This window comes from Panthera uncia, chromosome F1 (genome assembly GCF_023721935.1).
Source record: "Panthera uncia isolate 11264 chromosome F1, Puncia_PCG_1.0, whole genome shotgun sequence".
Taxonomy (NCBI): Eukaryota; Metazoa; Chordata; class Mammalia; order Carnivora; family Felidae; genus Panthera; species Panthera uncia.
Window position 1 is genome coordinate 10,442,541 of NC_064813.1, and position 21,467 is coordinate 10,464,007.

Here is a 21,467-nt window from a genome sequence, read left to right on the forward strand (position 1 = left end):
ATTAAGAGAAACTGCCCACCACGATCTTTCTCATCTGGACTAATACGATAACCTCTCAGCTGGGTTCCTCACACCCACTCAGGCTGCAGCCTGTTCCCAGCAACAGCCAGAGTCAACTTTTAAAAACAAATCTAATCATGTCCTTCATCTACCTAAAACTTTTTAATTGTGTCCCTTTGCCCTTCAAAACAACCCAAGTCCATACCGTGGACTTGACCCGGCCCCTGTCTCCCCAAACTTATCTCAGGCCACCCTTCTCTCACTTACTAAGCTTTTGACAGATAGGTCTGCTTTTAGTTCTTCTAGCACTCTCTACTCCTTTCCCTCTCAAAACTCTTATGTATGCTATTTCCTCTACCAAAAGTCCTTTTCTCCTACAGCAGCTTTCTACCCATCAAATCTCAGAAATTCCTTTCTTAAAAATAATACGACATTTTAATTTGAAGTAATTCTCCCCTCTTACTCTCTTTGTGACCTGTTTTCCTTCATTGCATTTGTCACAATTTGTAATCATACAGTTTGAGGATTTGTTTCATCCCTGTGTTCTCTAAATGTTGTTTTCATCGACTCTAATACACTATGATACAGATATGCCTAATACCATATCTGTTATACAGTAAACAATAAATATCTGCTTAAATGAGTGAGTTAAATGGCTTTATTAAGTAGTGGGATGCCTTAGGAGAAGCAGAACCAGATTTATGTATTGGAAAGATGATTTTGGCACGATTATAGATGGTTGATTGGAAGGGGTTAAGATTGAAAACTGCAAGACCATGTAAGGGGCTGTTGTAATAGTCCAGGTGAGAGACGCTCTGGGGTCCAATCTAAGGTAATTAGAGGTAGGAAATGAGAAAAATGGACAGATTCTGTCAATATTTGAGAGACAGAATTGATGGCACCTTGAGACTGAGTGGTTAAAAATGAATGAGAGAACCATATCCAGGTATCTTGATAGGATAATGGAGAGCGATACCATCGGCCAAGATGGGGATTTCCGGAGAAACGGCTGGTTATAGGGGGAGAAGATACATGAGATTTTCTTGATATGTTTAAGTACACTGAGCTATCCAAATTGAGAAATCTTACGGACAGATAGATGGATATATGTGTCTGGGAGTCACTGGAGAGGTCTGAGGGGGAGATAAAAATTAGGAATCATCAGTTTACAGATAGCAGTTGAAACCATGGTAGTAGATGAGACTGTCGAGGAAACGAGGGTAAAGTGAAAAGGGGAGAGTGTACCCTGCAAGAGCAAGCAGAGGAGAGGGTTCGGCCAAGGAGACCGGAAAGGAATGAGCAGAGGAACTGGCAGGGCAGAAAGGATGCCGAGTTGGGGGGGGTTGGGCGGTGGGGAAGCCAAGTTCGAAGAGGAACTGCCCAGCAGTGACCTGTGAAGCGACGATGTCACGTCCGACAAAGACTGAGGAATGGTTTTGGGCTTTGGTCAGAGGCCGCTTACCCGTTGTTGCCGTGGCCTGGCAGTTTGAGTGGCGCGGTGGGGGCAGAAGCCAGACAGCAGTGGTTTGAGGAGAACGATTTTCTTTTGGAGGCGGAAACGTTAGCACGTAGATGACTCTTTCCATAAGCTCATTTAAGAATGAAAAGGTAGAGGAAAGGTAATGTCTGGGAGAGGGGTTGTAGTTTCCAAATGGAGCACGTTGATAAAATAAGAAAGAATCTTTGTCCGAGAGGTTAAAGGTGTAGGGAATAGTTGATGTCCCCTTAATGCTATTATTTCACGTTTTAATCTCTGTCAAGATTCTTGTGTTCCACTTTACCCTGTAGAATGGGAAAAGTAAAGTTCATAGGTTTTCTTTCTGAATATATCTCTAAGGATTATTTAATTATGTTTCAAGTTTCTTATTCATACTTTTAAAGAGACACTGTTAATTTTTTTAATTGATAATTCAGTTTCATACTTATTTGACAATGTTCATCTTACAAGCCCTGAGGTACTTTCACATTATTGTTTGATATCCCACCGTAGTCCATAGATTTCTTTATTTGAGGGGATTACCAAGGATAAAAATGCTCCTAATAAAAATTTAAAAATTGGGGTGCCTGACTGGCTCAGTCAGTAGAGCATGGGACTCTTGATGTGGGGGTACTGAGTTTGAGTCCCATGTTGGATAGAGATTACTTAAAATCTTAAAAAAAAATTTTTTTTAATTGTAGTGGATTTGCTTCACTAAAAGACTTTTTTTCTTTCAGTGTTTATGTACACATTATTGCATTGGTTGGTCAGTCACTGTTTTTGTTTATCTTGAATTTTTGACAGAAGCACATTTTTTAAATAAAAGTATATTTAGTCTAAACCTTCCGAGTCATCAATGCAAGCTGCCTGGTTGCTGGTTGCCTCAATAGTTCTTTTCTTTTATGAAAATATTTTCCTAAGAAACAAAATGTCAAGGAAATAAGTGTACAACATGCATATTGTTTTTATCCTATCGTAAAATACTTTCCAATATCCTGCAAATAGAGGGCTTTGTACACACATTGACAGCCTCTCTGTGCTAATTAGAAACTCCTTTTGAGTAAGCACAATGATACCTGTGTATTGTGTTTAGTTTGAACAGCGTTTTAATGAGTAGTTCTGGTGTTTCTTTTCATTTATATCCTTAATTATGTAATGGCTACTGTATTATAAGGAAAATAATCCTCTTCTGGCATATATTTCTCATGCCTACTTACATTATTAAAAGTAACACATTATTTTCTGTTAAAAATATTTAGGCCAGTGATTTCCCCCTATTAAAACAATGGAAGAAACCTATGACCTTACCTTTCAATTTTTGACGGAGTGTAAGAAAATTGTTCTGCCTGGGTTTTAAAGTTTGGCCGTGACTAAAGCAAGTTGCTGTATATCCATTACAGTGATAATCATCCGGGAAGTTGATAATGCTGTTGCGTTTGAAACTTAGGCCCGTGGGCGATTGTGCACCTGCCAGACACCAATTTGTAGCTTTAGAAATACAAATTTTAACTCTCCACTGTGTATATGCACAAAAGCAGACTTCTTTCGATGTCCATAAGACGTTCACTTAGAGGATGAGACTTGTGGGTTACCAGGAACCAGTGAAACAGCTCTGACTCCACTAGGGTAGATGGGAAATGGGAAAATGGGACCTGTCAGGCCTTCCCTTAAGGTCATACGCTGTCACCAAATTACAATTTCATTTTAGTAATTTCATGACAGTATTACTTCAAGTAGTATTTTAGATCTCCATTAAATGTACTTTGACAGTTCTAATTTTTGTTAAATAAATATCTAACTGTTGAAGCCTGCTGCAGTAATGGAAAGTACAAATTCAGTATTCATCATACTGGAGTATATTTGTAAATACTGTATCTTAAATTCTAAAAAAAAAAAAATGTTAGTGAACTTAGAGTTCATTCTAGATTTTTTATATTCCAAAAAATTAATGATCACTTCGTTGCTTAGAAGGGAGCAGTCTCCCTTTCCCCAACTATTAAGTCTAGATTCTTCGTGCTAGTGATACATTTGTTCTTTTGAAAGTTAAACCCTATTTCATTTTGAGCATATTGTGTATGCTCACTCGTTCTCCTCTCCTGCTAACCAAATCAGTATCTGTCTGTATATCCAGTTAAATTGTTTTCTAACCCAGAACTGTGTATGATAAAAATAACTGACATTTATTGAGTTTTTAGTGTGTGACTGGCATTGTGTTAAGAATTTTACATGCACTACTAATATTATTCTTACTTACTGATGAAGAAACCAAGACTCCCAAGAAATCTGGAAGGACAAGTGAAATAAGTGATGGAGCCATATTTGTATGTCTGTGTCATTAATTCAACTCATATTTAATTATCTGTTTACTTGGGGCAAGCACTGGGCTCACACTAGGATGCATGCTCCCTGTGCTGGGAACATAGTGTTGATTAGCAATAACAGTGTTAATAATCATAATAGAGTTGGTTAACCGTAATAATAGCAATAGCAGACACACTTGCATTGCATATTCTTTGTGGCAAATATTACTTTGAGCAATTTTTATTTGTTCATTTACTTAATCCATACCACGACCTTATACCATAGGTACTGTTACGCTCATTTTCCAGATGAGGAAACTGAGGCACAGGGAGATTAAGAAACTTGTGTGAGGTTACCCACTGTAAGTGTGCCTTAGTGTTATAAATGTGATCCAGACCGAAGCCTGACTCTGCCATCTGTGATCATAACTACTGTGCTTTGCCTCATCTAACAGTAAAGACAGATGATGAAAAGATAACTCGAAGTGTGGTGAGTGTTATAAAAAGAGGAAATAACAGGGTTCATTGGGGAACACGTAAGAGTGAGTCTTCACGTCTTCTGGCAGGGGGCTAAATACGGCATCCGTGAGGACGAGATACTTCAGCTGAGGTCTGAAAGAGGAGTATGAGTAAATTAGGTGACGGGCAGTGAGTACAGGCAAGCAGGAACAGCATATGCAGAGGCCCCGAGATAGTCACGTTAGCATGACATGAGCGTCCCACTGTGGCTGCAGTGTTCCTTGGCTTCAAGAGATGGGTGGGGCCCAGATTGAGAAGGACCTTTGGGAAGTTTAAGGTTTGGGATTTTATTTTAAGAACAGCAGGAAGCTAAGGAAGGATTTAAAATAGAGAGTATGGACTGATCCATCTGGTTTGTCCAGAATAGAGTGTGGAGATTTGACTAGAGACAGAATCACTTAGGAAGTTCTCCTGGTACTAACATTTTGACCCGATTGATGATAGAAGTCTGGGGAGAGAATGAAGAGATTGAAGAAATATTTAGGCTATAGAATAAACAGGATTTGATAATAGTTGAATGAGGCAGGAGATTGAGGAGGAGTCCAGAGTATAAGCTGCAGTAACCACTTTAGAATTTCTCTGTGGGGGTGGTTTAGTAATGGCAAGCTGGTTGGAGGGACCAGGATGAGAGTATGTGTCTTCACATATTTGTAGTTGTTTGGGGGAGTTACTGATGGAGATTAACAGATGACATTTCTGGCTGCTGTAAGGCTAACTCCCAAGTTTCGATTGAGCACAGTTAAGTGGGTAGACACATTCTTAAATAGGCAACCCTGGAAAAGGAATAAGGTATGGGAGGGGATGCGTAGAAGGAGGTGGGATCGCAGACTTGCTTTTGAATATGTCGATTTTGAGTTTTCCGTGTGAGAGACCCACGTCTGTTGGAAAAGGCAGTTGATTGCATGGATATGGGGCTTAGAAAAGGTGTTAGAGGGTCGCCTGGCTGGCTCAGTGAGTAGAGCATGTGACTCTTGGCCTCGGGGTCGTGAGTTGAAGCCCCACATTGGGCCTGAAACCTACTTAAAAAAAAAAAAAAGAAAAGAAACCCTTTTTTTTAAAAAAAGGAGGAAAAGATGTCAGAGCTAGAGAAATAAATGGGGAATTTTCTGCATATAGATAATAATTGAAGCCATAGAAGTAGATGAATTGACAAAGATGAATATAAAACGTGAAGGGAGAAAATTCAGTATCTAAGACATCTCAGGAAAAAAAAATCAGAAAAATTCCAGAATTAAAGATTTTGCTAGAGGAGATACAAGAGACGAAGAAGGAACCAGAGAGGTCAGAGGTAGAGTAGACCACCGGTACAGTGTCGTGAGATTGAGAGAAGAGAAATTCTCAGATACAGGAGAGCTGTGTATCTGAGTGTTGCTGATAGGTCAAGTAAATGGTTTCCAGAAATTCTCCACTAAATTAATCCGTGTGGAGGAGATTGATCAAATTAGAGCAGTTTCACAGGCTGGTAGAGACAGAGGCCACGGTAGACCAGGGGGTGAAGAAATGGAGATGAGAAATAAGAAAAGCATTTCAAAAACATTTTTGTAATGTTTGTTTGTTTATTTTGAGAAAGAGAGAGACCAGGGAGGGGCAGAGAGAGAAAGAATCCCAAGCAGGCTCTGCACAGAGCCTGCCAATGCGGGGCTTCGAACTCACAAACCTTTGAGATCATGACCTGGGCCGAAATCAAGCACTGACTGAGCCACCAAGGTGCCCCAAGAAAAGCATTTCAAGACAATAAGCAAGGAAGACAGTAGCTGGAGGGGAAAATGGTTAAAGAGAGTGTTCTTCTGAGCTGTCTGCCTCGTTTGTTCATTTTCACCTGGAAGTCACATATTGATCTGTTTTGTGTGACAGGCAGGTTTGGATTTTTTAAGAGAGAATATTCCCGGGGAAACAGAAAAGAGAGATACTGAGTAAGGATTTGGGGAGGGTTCTTGTGCCACATGGCGTGGGCATCTTTACCTGTTTCCTTCCTGTGTGTTCTCCTCAAGACTGAATGTGAAATAGGAGTAGGGACTCTTACGAACAGAGAGCTATAAGGCTCACGCTCTGCAGCAGGGGAAAGAGAGCCTAGGTAGCTGCTGCATTTCAGCCCAGAAATTGTAAACGTCACTGGGAATATGAAACCAGGCACAGTCTGAACCTACATGTATCCAGACTCCTGTTTAGATTCAATTTGCATTTCTGCGTTATGTCAGGAAAAAAGTTCTTGGATTAAAATTAGTATAATTGATGTAGAGGTTGAGTTTTGATTGTCAGGGAGATACTTTGGCTAGAATATTATTTCCAAAAGATTTTACAGAAGCGATTTCCTAAGAATTACCAGTTTTAAAGTTGTGCTTTCTTTGGTTTTGGCTTCCAGAACATCATTTACGTATGTAAAGTCAGATCGCACTAGTGAGAACACTTATTTTTAGAATAAAATGCCTTGCCCCACGGTCATCTGCACGCTAGATGGGTGTTTTCTGTGAAGAATCTACTCCTAAAAGCAGTTTCTCCACTTTGAATCAGAATATGCCTTCTTATGCAAATGATGGGAAGAACTGGATATCCCGTAGTCTGAGGTCTGCAGAAAAATTACGGATTCCTGACCTATAAAATGGAAGTGTTTCAAATTGTTCTAACAATTACATTTGAGAAATTTGCCTTCTCTTCCGTGCAAGTCAAGTAAGTTGGGAGCAAAATTTGAGAAGGTAGTTGAACCTTATTGATGTGTCTACATTTTTTTCAGAGAACTTCACCGGATGTTTTGCTTCCTTTTAGATTTATTTATCTTTTTAATTTTTTTAACATTTGACTTAATGGAATGAGAAGTGGCAAGAAGTTGATTGCAGGGGCGCCTGGGTGGCTCAGTGAGTTGAGCGTCCAAGTTCAACTCAGGTCATGATCTCACAGTTCATGAGTTTGAGCCCCGTATCGGGCTCTGTGCTGTCATCGCGGAGCCTGGAGCCTGCTTCTAGTTCTGTGTCTCCTTCTCTCTCTCCCCCTCGCCTGCTCACGCTCTGTTTCTCTCTCTCTCAAAAACAAGTAAACATCAAAAAAAATTTTTTTTTTTTAGTTCATTGCATAATAGAAAACACTTTTCATAAAGAATATACTATTTCTGTATTATCCACCGCTTACCTAAGCTACTCTGGGGATTAATGTATGATCGTACAGTTACGAGAGTGACGCAGGAGCAGAGAAATGTTGGGCATAATGATTCTAAACAAATTTTTGTGGCCATATCCTCATTAATTACCTTAATTTTGATTACTCTTTAAATTTACATATAGGATAGGTCTCCAGGGATATCCTAGCTGAAAGTTCAAACATCTGTATCAGTATTTAGATGATCTATAAACCTAATTACCAAGATAGCCTATTTTGTGCTACTGTCAGCACACTTAATTTTTGGCATGACTCTGAGCCTGTGTTTTTAGAACCACAGAGGAATATAATTTCATGATGTCAATGCACAGATGAAATGGTTTGAGTACATGTGTGTTACCAAAGCAAAATTGTGGTTCATATCTGAAAGGCTTGGAAGGTATCTAATTAAATAAAATTCAGAGAAGTTGCTTTCAAATTATATTCCAGACCATTCTAAAGTTTTTTTCTGAGTCACTATACTAACCTGAAAGGGCTCTTACAACATGTCTGGAGAGGATCTTTAAAATTGGCTCTCCAGAATTTCACGTTATTGACTATTCACTTGTAACCTCGAAAATGAAGTCTTTTACAGTATGCGGTCTTGATTTTTATGTGGTTATTATTGTGCCTTTGAAACGTGTGTTTTTAAAACAGGTGGTAGTTTGCCTTTTTAGCACTGCAAGCTGCTGTCGCCAGTTTTTAATAATTATTCTTAAGTAAGCAGTATAAAATAGCCATCTCTAACTTCAGCAGTGTTGAACAAATTGAAAGTGATTTTTCCCCCACTACACTGCCCTTGTGCTGAGAGCACACAGTTTAATTAATTTTATTCTCCTATAATGTTTTTAGGAGAAAGAGAAATAGTCCAGTCTCTAAGCACCCTAACCAGAAGATACAGCATAATTTTCCAGTACTCTGAGGCCAAAGTGACAATTTGGGTTACCAGAACCGTGATCAGTTACATTAATATTGCTGAAATGGATTACACATCATTTCTGAGAAATAGTACCACGAACAATTGGTATTTCTAAAGTAAAAGATTTAAGCAGTCTTATTTTCTATTTTGTATTCAAGTTACTTCCAAGACAGCATAGTCAGTAGGAACTCCATGTAGAAGGAAGCCTAGATGCCGAGAGAAAAAAAATCTAGCTCAGAATCACCTGTTTCACCATCTGTAAAGTGGAGGTTTAATACAGGACACACCTGTCTCCTGGGACGTAGTAATGCTTAAGAAATTCTTGTTATTATTATGATGGTGCTTTTTATATATAGTCATTTGTTTAGGTGAAGTTCTAACCACAAGGGCTCTTAGATTAAAACTTTTACTTGTTAAGCAAAAAATATCTTAGTTACATATTTCTGTCTGTTGTGTGAAGTTTTGAATAATACAGTTTTAATTATATATACATATATACATATATATTTCAGTGTTTATTTTTGAGAGAGAGAAGGAGAAAGCAGAGAAGGGGCAGAGAGAGAGAAAATGAGAACCCCAAGCAGGCTCTGTACTGTCAGCACAGAGCCCAATGTGGGGCTCGAACTCATGAACTGTGAGATTATGACCTGAGCCAAGATCAAGAATCTGACGCCCTGAATAATAAAGTTTTTAGATTGTGTTTGCCGATGTAAATGGTTACAAGTATTTTTTCAAATAGAGTAAAAATAAGACATTTAATTTCTTAGGTTTTTAAAGTGGATTTTTCTCAGACATTTGTAGCTTAAAATACATATTGTATCAGAAAAGAATTGTGAATTCACTAGTAAGCCAGGGATCTACATTTCTGAGAAAATTCAACCTGGTAGGATGTAGATGATCAAGAAGAGGAGTATTAAAGTAGGAATAGATTGGAACAAGCCAGGAAATGAATCCTAAACTGTGGGTAGATACTCTTATTAATGCCTTAGTTACGCATTGGGTGGTGTTTCTGCCAGAAGCACTCGTTATTTACATGCAGTCTGTAAGGAGTTAACTAGACTGAGGGGTCTGAAGTTTGTGTAGCTAACAGAAGAATGCATTCTGTTTATAGAGCGGTGACCCAATTTCACCCCAGGCTGGTGAGTTCATTAACAATCTCAGTGAACAAATTCTGTCAATGATAGTCATTTTATAAATTAAATGAATACCACTGTGTCTTACGTGACTTACAATATGTAGATTGTATTCATGAGAGATTAAATAATAACTTATGGTGGTAGACACCGTAAGGAAGATGGTTTAATTAATATTATCTTAGGAAGCTTCTTGCTTTGCGGGGGTGGGGTGCTGCAATTTAAATAAGATATTTTCCACACCATTCTGACCTCTGGACAGAGGTTGTATTCCTGCAGTTACAGAGTGCAAGTCTCTATAGCTGTCTCTTTAGTTTTATACAAAAGGAAATTTTTGATACAGCGTATAAATGGCTTCTTACAACTTATGTTGCTATAAGTGAGGTGGATGTAAGAAATTCAGTCCTGTAATTCTCTCACCCCTTTTGTTTTCTATCCCTTCTTTACTTTTAACAGAAAAATAAATAGGGGTGCCTGGGTGGCTCAGTCGGTTAAGCGTCTGACTTTGGCTCAGGTCACGATCTCACGGTTCATGAGTTGGAGCCCCGCGTTGGGCTCTGTGCTGACAGCTCAGAGCCTGGAGCCTGCTTTGGATTCTGTGTCTCCTTCTCTCTCTGCCCCTCCACAACTTGTGCTCTGTCTCTCTATGTCTCTCAAAAAATTAATTACAAAAAAATTTTTTTAAGAAAAATAAATAGCAAAGCACTTTATAAAGTGTTGTGACAGATAATAAAGGAACCAGCCCAGCTCTGCCTCTTAGTTTCCTGGATCATTCAATCTTGCAGCTATCTGTCCTCATCAAGGATTATGATGGTGATTTGGGCAGCAGTGGGCCAAAAATTTCAGCAACTAAGAATAAGGGAAATTTAATTTCAGTAAGAATAAGGGAAAACTATGTGTGGACAAATGCCTACCAGCAAATTTCTCAAAGTTGGTCAAGGGTAGGACGGATGTTTTAAAAGTCCTATTCTTAATAATTTTATGTAAGCTAAGCATCTGTTAATTCAGTTATTTTCTTGGAATGCCATTTGATGAAATACCTCCTTTAAAACACTGAATGTAATACTGAATCTTTGAAAGTTGTATTGGATTGTTAATTTATTCCCAGTGGCTATGGCAATGACATAGTCATAACAGTAGTACAGAAACAAAGTGTTTTTACCATTTGGGAAGCCAGCTTTATAATTTACTGACACTGTTATTTTCAAATAGCAATTAGTATTACAGGAGAGGATTTCTCAGGAGTTAGAAGTGAAGACCCAAGAACTGAAAGCCCTGAGTTTTATTACCAGCTTGATTTCTCATCCCTAGGAGAGAATCCTTTTCCCTTCTACTATAGTTCTCCATTGGAAATCTTGTTAATTGCCATTTCATAGGATAAAAGTTAGAGCAGAGGTTCTGTCGGATTCTCTTTTAACAAGCGCTCTAGCGTCTTCAAGAGGAATACAGAAAGATAGAAGTCTTTCACTGCAGTATAAAATGAATGTGATAACCAAAGGGCCTGAATAATATTGGTTTTATGAAGTTGTTACTGCTTTTGTTATTTTCCAAGACAGAAGGCTTACTATTAGTAATGTATCAGTTCTTAAACTGATAGCAAGAAAACAGTTATATCACAGAAGAGTTTTCTTTCTGCAAGCAACTGGCAGAAATGTTACATGTTTGATTATATAGCAGTTTGTATTTTCTATGTATGCTAATGTTCCCTCAAGCTCTTAATCATCATAAAAAGAAAAAAATTTTAAGCTTTATTTAATTTGATGTTTGACGATCCATGTACTCTTTTGGGGAGGTGGGGAAGGGTAACTTTGGGGTGGTCTGTATCAATTTGTGTAGAATTTCTTGATTTTATTTGCCATTTTACAAAGATTTAATATGTTGAGATAGATAGTGTATCATGGACATCCCCTATAGATTCTTAAGGTGAAATTACGATTTCCGTAGTTTAGAAAACAAATTCCTGAGATTAGTCAGGAGAGGAAGAGGAAATATACCAAAACATATGATCTTATAGCAAAGAGAGTTTTAGAAATATCCAAAGCATATTAAATTTTCTTTTCCTCCCCTCCCAATAGAGTGCAGGCTATAATCCCTTGCTAGATTATAAATCTGTGAATTTGAAAGAACAGAAAAAATTTGATAGCCTTTAGTTGCAGCAGAGTTTTTACTGAACAGCTGCTTTCAGAGGCCTGGCATCTTGCTTCTCAGTGCTTCTGAAGGAGCCAACGTTAGTTTATCGTGATGCTCTAGCAACTAAAGAATGAAGTCGTGAGCATTCCATGACATGAAAGGACCAGTTTATAACATATCTCATTGCTTGTTAATATTCTTTGATTTCCTAATGACTAAATATGACTCTCAAATGTGTGTGATTTCCATCTGAATTGAAGGGAGTCATGTCCACAAAAGTAGAATTTGATGCAGTGCCACTTTGAGGTAGTGTTTCTATAACACTTGCTTTTGAACTTTAAGTGAGAACCGTAACAGATGTGAGAAAGAACTATGACAAGGACAGCCTAATTTAAGTTTTATAAATTTTAGGAAATGTCATCTTTTTATTGGTTTCAGAGACTTTTTCAAATGTTTTAAACACAATTTTCAGATAACAATAATGAAAAGCTGAGCCCCAAACCAGGGACAGGTGAACCAGTTTTAAGTTTGCACTACAGCACAGAAGGAACAACTACAAGCACAATAAAACTGAACTTTACAGATGAATGGTAAGTTAATATTTTTGTAAAGCTGTTCTTAGCCATTTTGTAGGATTGTATTAGATACTATTTTTAGCACTTCGTCATCTTTGTGTTTTGTTTAGTTGTAATGCATTGGTTCTCCAACTTAGGGTGGGTGGTTCAGATCGCTTAGAGAGGTTGTTAAAACACAGATTACTGGGCCCCACTCTCAGTTAAGTTTGAGGTGGGATCAGACAGTTTGCATTTCTAAAAATTTCCCAGGTGATGCTGATGGTGTTGGTCCTGGAATATTTCTTCTGATAGAAAATGCAAAAGATAGAAAAATAAATAATCACCAATAGACCATTAGTGCAAAAAAAATAAACCTAACACTTTGGAGTTTTTTTTCAGTCTTGGTCCTTTGCGTAGGTGTGTGTGTCCACACACATATGTACATATATGTATGCATGTGTGATTTGGGGGTTGCGTTTTAAAGTTAATTTGAATCATACTGTACATATTCTGTTCTCTCCTGCATTTATTTGGCTTAGCTCCATAATAAATATTCCCACATTTCTACTTAGTTTTCGTAAATCTGAAAACTGTAATATTCCAGAGTTTACCTAACCGTTTTTCTTTAATCAGGCAGTGAATTTACCTTTCTTTTTTTTATAATGAATATCTTTGTTTACAAGCTTTTTCCTATCTTTAAGAGTGATTTGAGATGTATTTTTAGAAGTCAACTCTAAGTCAAAAGATATTGCCAAATTATTTTCAAAGGACTCTTCTGTCATTACGTTTCTCCCAGCAGCATATGAAAGTTCACATTTTGCTGCCCCGAGGCCAGTGTTCAATAGCAATTTATTTTTAATTTGTATATTTGATTTTAAAATAATTGTCATTTTTATTTAATTGATTACTGGTAAGGTTGAACTCTATTTGATGGCTATCAGGTTCTCTTTAATGACATTTCTGGTTATATTTATGGCTCACTAATCTAGTTAAATCTTATGTCTTAAAAACAGGTTATGTGAGCTTCTTATATTCTTTTAGTCTGTCTCATGCCTTTTGCTTGAGATAGTATCCAAAATTTTGTATTTAAATTTATTACCATTTCTATATTAATATGATTTAACATATCAATAATATATTTCTTAATATATAATTACATAGTAATATAATTATATGATTAATGTATAGTAATTATATTAATCATTTATAACCAATATATTAATTATTTTGTATAATTGATATTAACATATTCCACTGTTTATTATTATATATTATATGCTCATATAATATATACATAACATATAGCTATATATTGTTTATTAATATATAATTATATGTTGATATGTGATTTTACTTATTTATTTATTCCAGTTCACTGGTTTCCATTTGTGTTTATGTGTCTATGTATTTACATTAAAATCTTTAAGTAGTGTTTTCAGATATTACTGAAATCCTTCCGTGTTCCAGAGACTATTCTAGACACTGGGAATACATCAGGGAAAAAAAAAAACTGACAAAAAAATCCCTCCCTATTGGAACTTATATTCTAGATGGGGGAGACAGACAATAAATAGAGCAAATAAATGAATTGTATAGTATGTTAGAGAATACTAAGTGCTGTGGAAGAAAATATAGCAGGTAAGGATGATTGGGAGACCTCGGGTAAGGGTAGGCATCATTGAGTAGATGGCATTTGGACAAAAACTTAAAGGGTAAGAAGGAGTGAGCCATGCATACATCTGGAAGAAGAGCATTGTAGGCAGAGAGAAAGCCAGTCCAAAAGCTCTGACGCAGGAACAGACCACGAATGTTCAAGGGTCTTTAAGAAAACCACTGTGGCTGAAGTGGAGGACCAAAGGAGAAAGTAGTAGCAAAGAAGGTCAGCCCAGGTAAGCGAGGAGCATATTTAAAAGGATAAAGGATGTCTCTGATTGCCGAGTAGAGAATAGGCCCTAGGTGGAAGCCAGGTGGCCAGTTAAAAGACTAACAGTAAGAAAGGTGAGAGGCACCTGTGTCTTGGACCAGGATGAGAGCAGGATTCTAGATATATATTTGAAGGTGCAGTCAGTAGAATTTCTAGCTTCTTTATGAGCCTTAGTGTTGGAACTCAACTTTTTATAATCATGATCTCTGTGGCCCTTTTTCTTAATATGTAATTGAAGATCATACAAGATTGTTATGCTTTATGTCTTTCTTGTTCTAGTCTCATGTTTCTGTACCGAAAAGGCGGATTTTTTATAAAGAATCTCATCTGAGCATTTTTTTAGCCAAGATCCTTAGTCCCACTCTTCTTTTGAATGCTACTTTTTCTTCTCTAAAAACTGACCATGAAATTCTCTCATTCACTAGTTTCTTATTTCTTTATCAGAAAGTAATTAGTTTTTTTCCTGATCATGAAAGAAAAAAGAAAAAAATTATAAAAAGAAAACTCAAAATGTATGCAGTCTTTTTCATCTCTTTTTCATATGCCAGTATGGGGTCTTGCTTTTATTTTAGTTTCTTTGATGACAGATAAGGCAATAGAGCACACTGACTAAGAGCTTAGACCTTAAACTTGACAAGCTGTTGAACTTCTCTGAATCTCAGTTTTTTCATCTGAAAACAGGCATATCTACTAAGAACCTACTTTAGAGGTTTGTTGGGAAGATTTAACGAGATCACACAGAAAAAGCAGATGGTACTTGGCACGTTGCCTAGCACACGACAGGCCCGGGTGCTGGGTCTGTAGTTCCCTTCTTTGTAAATTGGCCTTTCCTAGCCTTTTCCCGTTTTTCTACTACAGTGTTCATATCTTTTTCTTACCGTTTATAAAACTATTTACCTATTTATTATAGAATTGAGTGAGGATGATACCATTTGTCTTTCATTTGTTGCAAATATTTTTCCCAGTTTGTTGTCTGTCTTTCAGTTTACTTATGGCAGTTTTGCTTTATGGTTCCAGCCTGTGAGCTCATGCTTAGAAAAGCCTGTCCTTCCCAGGATTAGGGGGAAAGTTTCTTCTTATTTTCCTCTTATCATTTCTGTGATTTTCATATCAGAAATATGTGCTTAATTCCTCTTCAACTTATTCTGCCATAAAGTATGACATAGAGCTATAGCTTGATTTTTCCACATGACTCTTCCTTTGTCCTGTTACATTGATTGAGCAATTTATGCTTTTTTCTGTGATTTAAAATGCCATATTAACATATGCTAAACATGTTTACTTGGTTACATTGTCTTTTCCACCAATGGCTCTGTTTTCCTACATCAGTATCATAATGTTTCAATTCTCATAACTATAATACACTGAGCATTTTATTTATGCCTGTATCATAGCTTTCTCAATGGGGAAAAAAAGATTTATATATCACATTGGCTTCTCTTTACCAAAATTGCTATATATTTCTTTCCGGTTAAAAAGAAATAACATGCTCATTGCAAAAAAAAAAAAAAAAAAGTCAGAATCTAGAGAAAAGTGTGAAAAAAAATCACTTGCAATAATCCTACTGAGATGACACTTAACATTGGTACGTAACCTTTCTGAAATTTTTTTCTGCATATATACCCATGTAGATATGCATTCTTCCTAAAAATAGCATATTATACATGGGTACCCTTTTAAAAAAATCAAATTGACTTCTGCAAGTAGCCTGAAGGGGGTTTTATAAAATCTTGGCAAAAAGTCCATGACAATTTGCATTGTCTATTGAGTCATTGCTATTTGTCTGTTATTAACAGTTTTTAAGTTACTTGTAACTCTCAGGGTTTTTTTTTTTTTTCTTGTTCACATTTATTCTAAATCTAAGAAATTATTACATTTCTCTGAATTTAATTTTAATCCTAGATTGTTTTACATTTTCCTCTATTTTCTTTCCCATCTAATCCCCACCTTACACATATGCCATGATTTATCACAGAACATTCATTGAAAATTATTTATTTGAATCCATCTAGGATTCTGCCCTAGCCAAAAATGCCGACAGAATTGTTAATCATCGTCAGGTGGGTATTAAACTAACAAAAAACATTTTCCGAACTTTCTACAAGCCCTGGTGCTCAATCACCTGCCATATGTGAACAACAGTCCAGAAGTAGAAGCAAGCTGCATAGGGGGGTTCAAAGACCAAAGTGTGTAAAACCAGTAAGGATTTGGATGTGGTGAACCATCTGTGGTGAGGACAAGAAGAGAGTCCATGTAATTCAGTTAAAATTCAATACAAATGTATAGAAATAAATAGAAGCATCAAAACCTTGAAAAGGTGGTCCTTCTGTATTTTTAAATCTCTTTTTTAAGGGTAAGGAGGATTAGAATAATCACCTTGATCTTTGAAAGTGGTGTTTTACAAGTACTATTCAAATAAGAAGTCCTGTATTTTATTTGTTGTGTGGATTTTTTGTTTCTCTAGTTGTAAAATATAAAAATTACCCTAAAAGTTCATATTTATTAACTTCCTGGTGGAACCGCTTGTTTTGTTTTGATAATAGGAGCAGTACTGCCTCAAGTTCTAGAGGAAATGGGAGCCACTGCAAATCTGAGGGTCAGGAGGGATCCTTGACCCCACAGAGCTCTGTGCTACCACCAGGAGACAGTGAGACAAGTAAGGTGTTGTTTCTGTTGTCATTATAAAACCCCAGTGTTGAATGTCCACCTGCTTTTATGTTCTTTCAGTGCAGCAGTTTTATTTCTTGGTTAGTTGGTTAGTTAGTTAGTTAGTTAGTTAGTTAGTATTTTGTAGAGAGCTCGAGTGGGGGAGAGGTGCAGAGGGAGGGAGAAAGAGAATCTTAAGCTCAGCGTGGAACCTGACATGGGGCTTGATCCCACAACCGTGGGATCGTGACCTGAGCCAAAATCAAGAGTCGGACACTCAAGTGACTAAGCCACCCAGGCGTCCGTTTTTTGTTTTTAATAAATTACTTTTGCCTCAGTAGTCCAGCCACTACTGTTGATAAACAGATAGCAAATGCAAATGGTTGAGGCCTTAAGCATTTAGGGTAGGGAGTCACAGTGAAGCACAGTTCCCCTCAGTGGATACAATGGCCAAGACAGGTGGTCATTGTACTGAAAATATGTGAGATGTAAATGTTAGTTTGGATTATCTTGACCACTTTTATACCTAGCAGTGAAATCCAAAGTATCTGCCTTGATTTTTTCAAAGAGTATAGGTGGCTTGTGAAGGGGGAAAAAGGAATAAAATTTAAATGGGTTATGCGTGAATACTGTTTCATACAAGAAATGCCATTTAGGAATTTTTCAGAATGCTTTCCTAGAATATTTTACATGACCATTATGTGAAATTTAGTGTCTAGTCCAGAGCCTTGATTACAGGAGATTTTCTTTCTCTCTCTCTCTCTCTTTTTTTTTTTTTTTTTTAGCATATAATTTTTGCTCACTTTTTTTTTTTAATGAGGTGAAATTCACGTAACATAAATTAACCATTTTAAAGTACACGCTCTAGTGATGCCTGGGTGGCTCAATCGGTTAAGCATCCGACTTTGGCTCAGGTCATGATCACATGGTTTGTGTGTTCAAGCCCCGTATTGGGCTCTGTGCTGACATCTTAGAGCCGGAAGCCTGCTTCAGATTCTTGTCTCCCTGTCTCTCTGCCCCTCCCCCACTCATTCTCTCTCTCTCTCTCTCTCTCTCTCTCTCTCTCTCAAAAATAAATAAACATTAAAAAATTAAGGGCGCCTGGGTGGCTCAGTCGGTTAAGCGACTGATTTTGGCTCAGGTCATGATCTTGCGGTTTGTGAGTTTGAGCCCCACGTTGGGCTCTGTGCTGACAGCTTAGAGCCTGGAGCCTGCTTCGGATTCTGTGTCTCCTTCTCTCTCTGCCCGTCCCCCACTTGTGCTCTGTCTCTCTCTGTCTCTCAAAAATAAATAAATCTAAAAAAAAAAAAATTAAGTACACAATCCAGTGACCATTCACAATTTTGTGCAACTATTGCATCTGTCTAGTTCTAAAACATTTTCTTATCCTCTCTAAAGGAAATCCCACAGCCATTAAGCAGTCACACCCCATCCCCCATCCTCCTTCCCCCTTAACCCCTAGCAACTGCTTATTTGCTTTCTTTTATACATCCATTTTTGACTGTATGCTATTTCATAAAGCTGGTGAAAATCAGATGGAACTAATGCTCAAAAATTTAGCCTGGTACAGTAACAAGAGTATTAAAAATAAATATAGCTGGTGATGGGCCATCATAGAAAAATCAGCTCATTAATCAAAGAAAAATGGCATGAAATGAATGACGGCCAGGACTGGCATACAGTAGATTTTCAAAAAATACTTGGTAAATGAAGGACTAAATGAATTCCACTTCTTATTAAAGGAATAGATGCCTCAATATAACAGAGTTTACAAGAATTAAGTATGTGTAAAACAACTCTCTAGTAAGCAGATGCGCGGTTAGGAGCAAAAAAGACTGATCCCTAATGGATCTTAGAGTTAAATCCCAGAAATAAGTATTTTCAGCGGCCAAAAGAGAATTGATGGTAGGGTTCATGATAGTTCAGATTCTACTAAATGCATGGTAAAGGGATAGAAAAATACTCAGTTTTAAGTTTAGATTTTGTGAAGTTTAGAAACAAGGCAAGAGCAAGTAATGTCAGTTGTGAGGGCTTATCTCAAGCAGAAATTCTTCACCACGGGTTTATGAAGGTCCTTGCCTGGGCTTTGGGAGGAGGCAGTGGGCGGGATTGCTCATCCATCTTTGATAGTGTTTGTACAGTTCGGTGTGGACGTAGATATTTGCATTGTACTGAGGGGAGGTTATGTCTGGGTGTCAGAAGATTCTATGATCCCAAAAGGATTAAGAGCCGCTTATATATAGGATAGCGAGAGTATTCAGCTGGTATTCATTTTATTAAAAATTTTGGATTTAATGATAATTTGGTGGGGTGCCTGGGTGGCTCAGTCAATTGAGTGTCCGACTTTGACTCAGGTCGTGATCTCACAGCTCCTGAGTTCGACCCCTGTGTCGGGCTCCGTCCTGACAGTTCAGAGCCTGGAGCCTGCTTCGAATTCTGTGTCTTCCTCTTTCTGTCTACCCTGCTTGCGCTCTCTCTCGCAAAATAAATAAACATTTTAAAAAATGATAATTTGGTTTATTTCCCAGAAGCTCTTGAAGAATCGTCAGAGGATGCAACAACATGTCAGGAAGGTACATCTGCAGAAAACACACTTCAGAATCGTGTAGATACAGGTGAGTAGTTGTCTTGTTCTCTTTAGATAATTGCTTCATGTGGGCAAATGAGAAGCGTAATTTATGTTACTCTCTCCTGAGACCATTTCCAAATAGATGTATTATGGAATTTTTTTCTCCCTATTGGGAAATTCCTCATTAGGAAATGCCTGCCAGCTTTAAGGCTAGATTAAATAATGTTGCCAACATGACCAGCTGTTTCTACTTTATTTTCTAACAGCACAATCAGATAAGTTCACATCTGAGCCATTGGATTCCTGCTCAGGAGAAAGAAATGACCTCAATCTTGATAGCTCTTGTGGGGTTCCAGAAGAATCTACTTTGTCTGAACAAGGCAAGGAACCAGGAACTTCAGATCAAACTAGCACTGAAGGTGCTGCCGATCAAAATACCACTAATCCTGAGCCTCAGTCACAAACAGAAGCCATCGGGCCTTTGGCTCATGAGGAAACATTAGCCAGGGACTCTGCTCTCCAGGACACAGATGATAGTGATGACGACCCAGTCCTGATCCCAGGTGCGAGGTATCGAGCAGGACCTGGTGACAGGTTGGTAGATTTTTCATTAAAATGAACTCTAAAAAAGTGCAATTCACCAGGCTTTGTTTGAAGTCACATAAAGGAGTCTCTCCATTTTTTACAGTTGCTTCCCCTAAGGGTATCTCAGGCATACAAACTCACAGAATTTTTTAAACTGTAAATGATTTTACGTATTACATTCTTTGAACAAAGTGTACTTAAGAGGGGAATAAAGTCTTGTTGCTCTGTGTGTCCAGGCCTGAGGCTTGCTCCTCAACTTACAGGTCAAGAGAAAGGAATGTGGAGAACGACCAACAGGTTATTTATGAAGTCAGAGCTATATTTAGCTGTAGACATCCTGGCCTTTATCAGTTTTGTTTTGTTTTGTTTTTTTCACATTCGGTTTTTCTGCTTTTCTACTGACCCTGGCTGAAGGTCGTGTGATAGTAGTTCTCTTTTTGAGAACATTATGTTGTTCTCTGATGTCTACTAGGTAACCCAATTTAGAAAATGAAAAATCATACCAGATAACAAATATTACAACTACAACGAAGAATCGCTCACGTGTTCATATACTTTTGCCATTTTTTATTTTGTGTGATCAATACAGGTGTATTCTATTTTTTAGTAGATAAAATCTCTTGAAGTATATTGCATTCCATACTTTTTAAAAACTATTTCCACAGATAATGCTATCATATCTCAGTATAAGCTCTGTCCTTTTCCAGAGAATAAAATTTTATCTTTAAAGTCCTAGCTTACACAGGTATGAAGAACCATTTCACATATTTCTATGCTCACTATACTACTGTTTGTAAAATATTCTGACATTTCTGACAAGTGAAAAATACAGTGAAAAGATTATATAGCATTGCCATTCTTTCATGGTAAATTAATGATCAAGAGCATTATGACTTGGGTTTGAATCTTGGTTTTACCACTTGGCTATATTTCCTCATTCAAACTACCTAATATATTTTTAAGGTTCAGTTTCCTTATCTATAAAATTAGGTTATGATTATCTAGAATTGTTATAAGAATTTTTAAAAATCCATCAATTATTTAGTCAGAGGATCCGTCCACTTTGAAAGCACTAAATAAACAATAACTGTATTAAGCAACCAGGATGTTCTGTGTGGCTACTCAGACTTGAAAAACAATTACACCAAGAATGGCTTTAGGGATAAAGACTGACAGAGGCCAAGCAGAAATCCGGAACAGAACTGCTTCCAGTTCAGCGAAACCACCTTTTGTGACTACGAAAGGACAGGTCCTTCAGTTACGTTTAATCAGAATGTTTACTTGGCAATGGCATTGTTTTTAAATGTAAAGGAAGTGATCTCTCCCAATATTTGTACTTAGCGATGAACCAACCATCTTCTCTTTACCGGCCGCACATTAGTCTTCAGCATTCTTAGTCTCTGTTTTAGACAAGTAAAACTTAGTCCCATTTCTTTCCATACCCAAGAGGGAGATCAAAACCACTTGAATACAGGTAAGGTTAGCAAGCGTAGCACAGTTTGAAAATCAAATTGATGGTTTCTGAAACCCAGGGTGGAGAATTAGAGTCTGTAGAATTATTTTAAGCTTATGCACTTATGGC

The 21,467-nt window shown here is 37.4% G+C and overlaps 1 protein-coding gene across 3 annotated transcripts in view; it reads left to right on the plus strand.

Annotated features, from left to right (window-relative positions):
• The window catches only part of DCAF6 (DDB1 and CUL4 associated factor 6), a 133,733-nt gene that overhangs the window by 79,413 nt on the left and 32,853 nt on the right, over positions 1 to 21,467 (plus strand). For all 3 annotated transcript variants that reach the window (XM_049635147.1, XM_049635145.1, XM_049635146.1), the window contains 4 exons: positions 12,080 to 12,197; positions 16,629 to 16,741; positions 19,260 to 19,346; positions 19,567 to 19,894. In XM_049635147.1, coding sequence (XP_049491104.1) covers positions 12,080 to 12,197; positions 16,629 to 16,741; positions 19,260 to 19,346; positions 19,567 to 19,894 — 646 coding nt within the window. The remainder of the gene's footprint in view (positions 1 to 12,079; positions 12,198 to 16,628; positions 16,742 to 19,259; positions 19,347 to 19,566; positions 19,895 to 21,467) is intronic.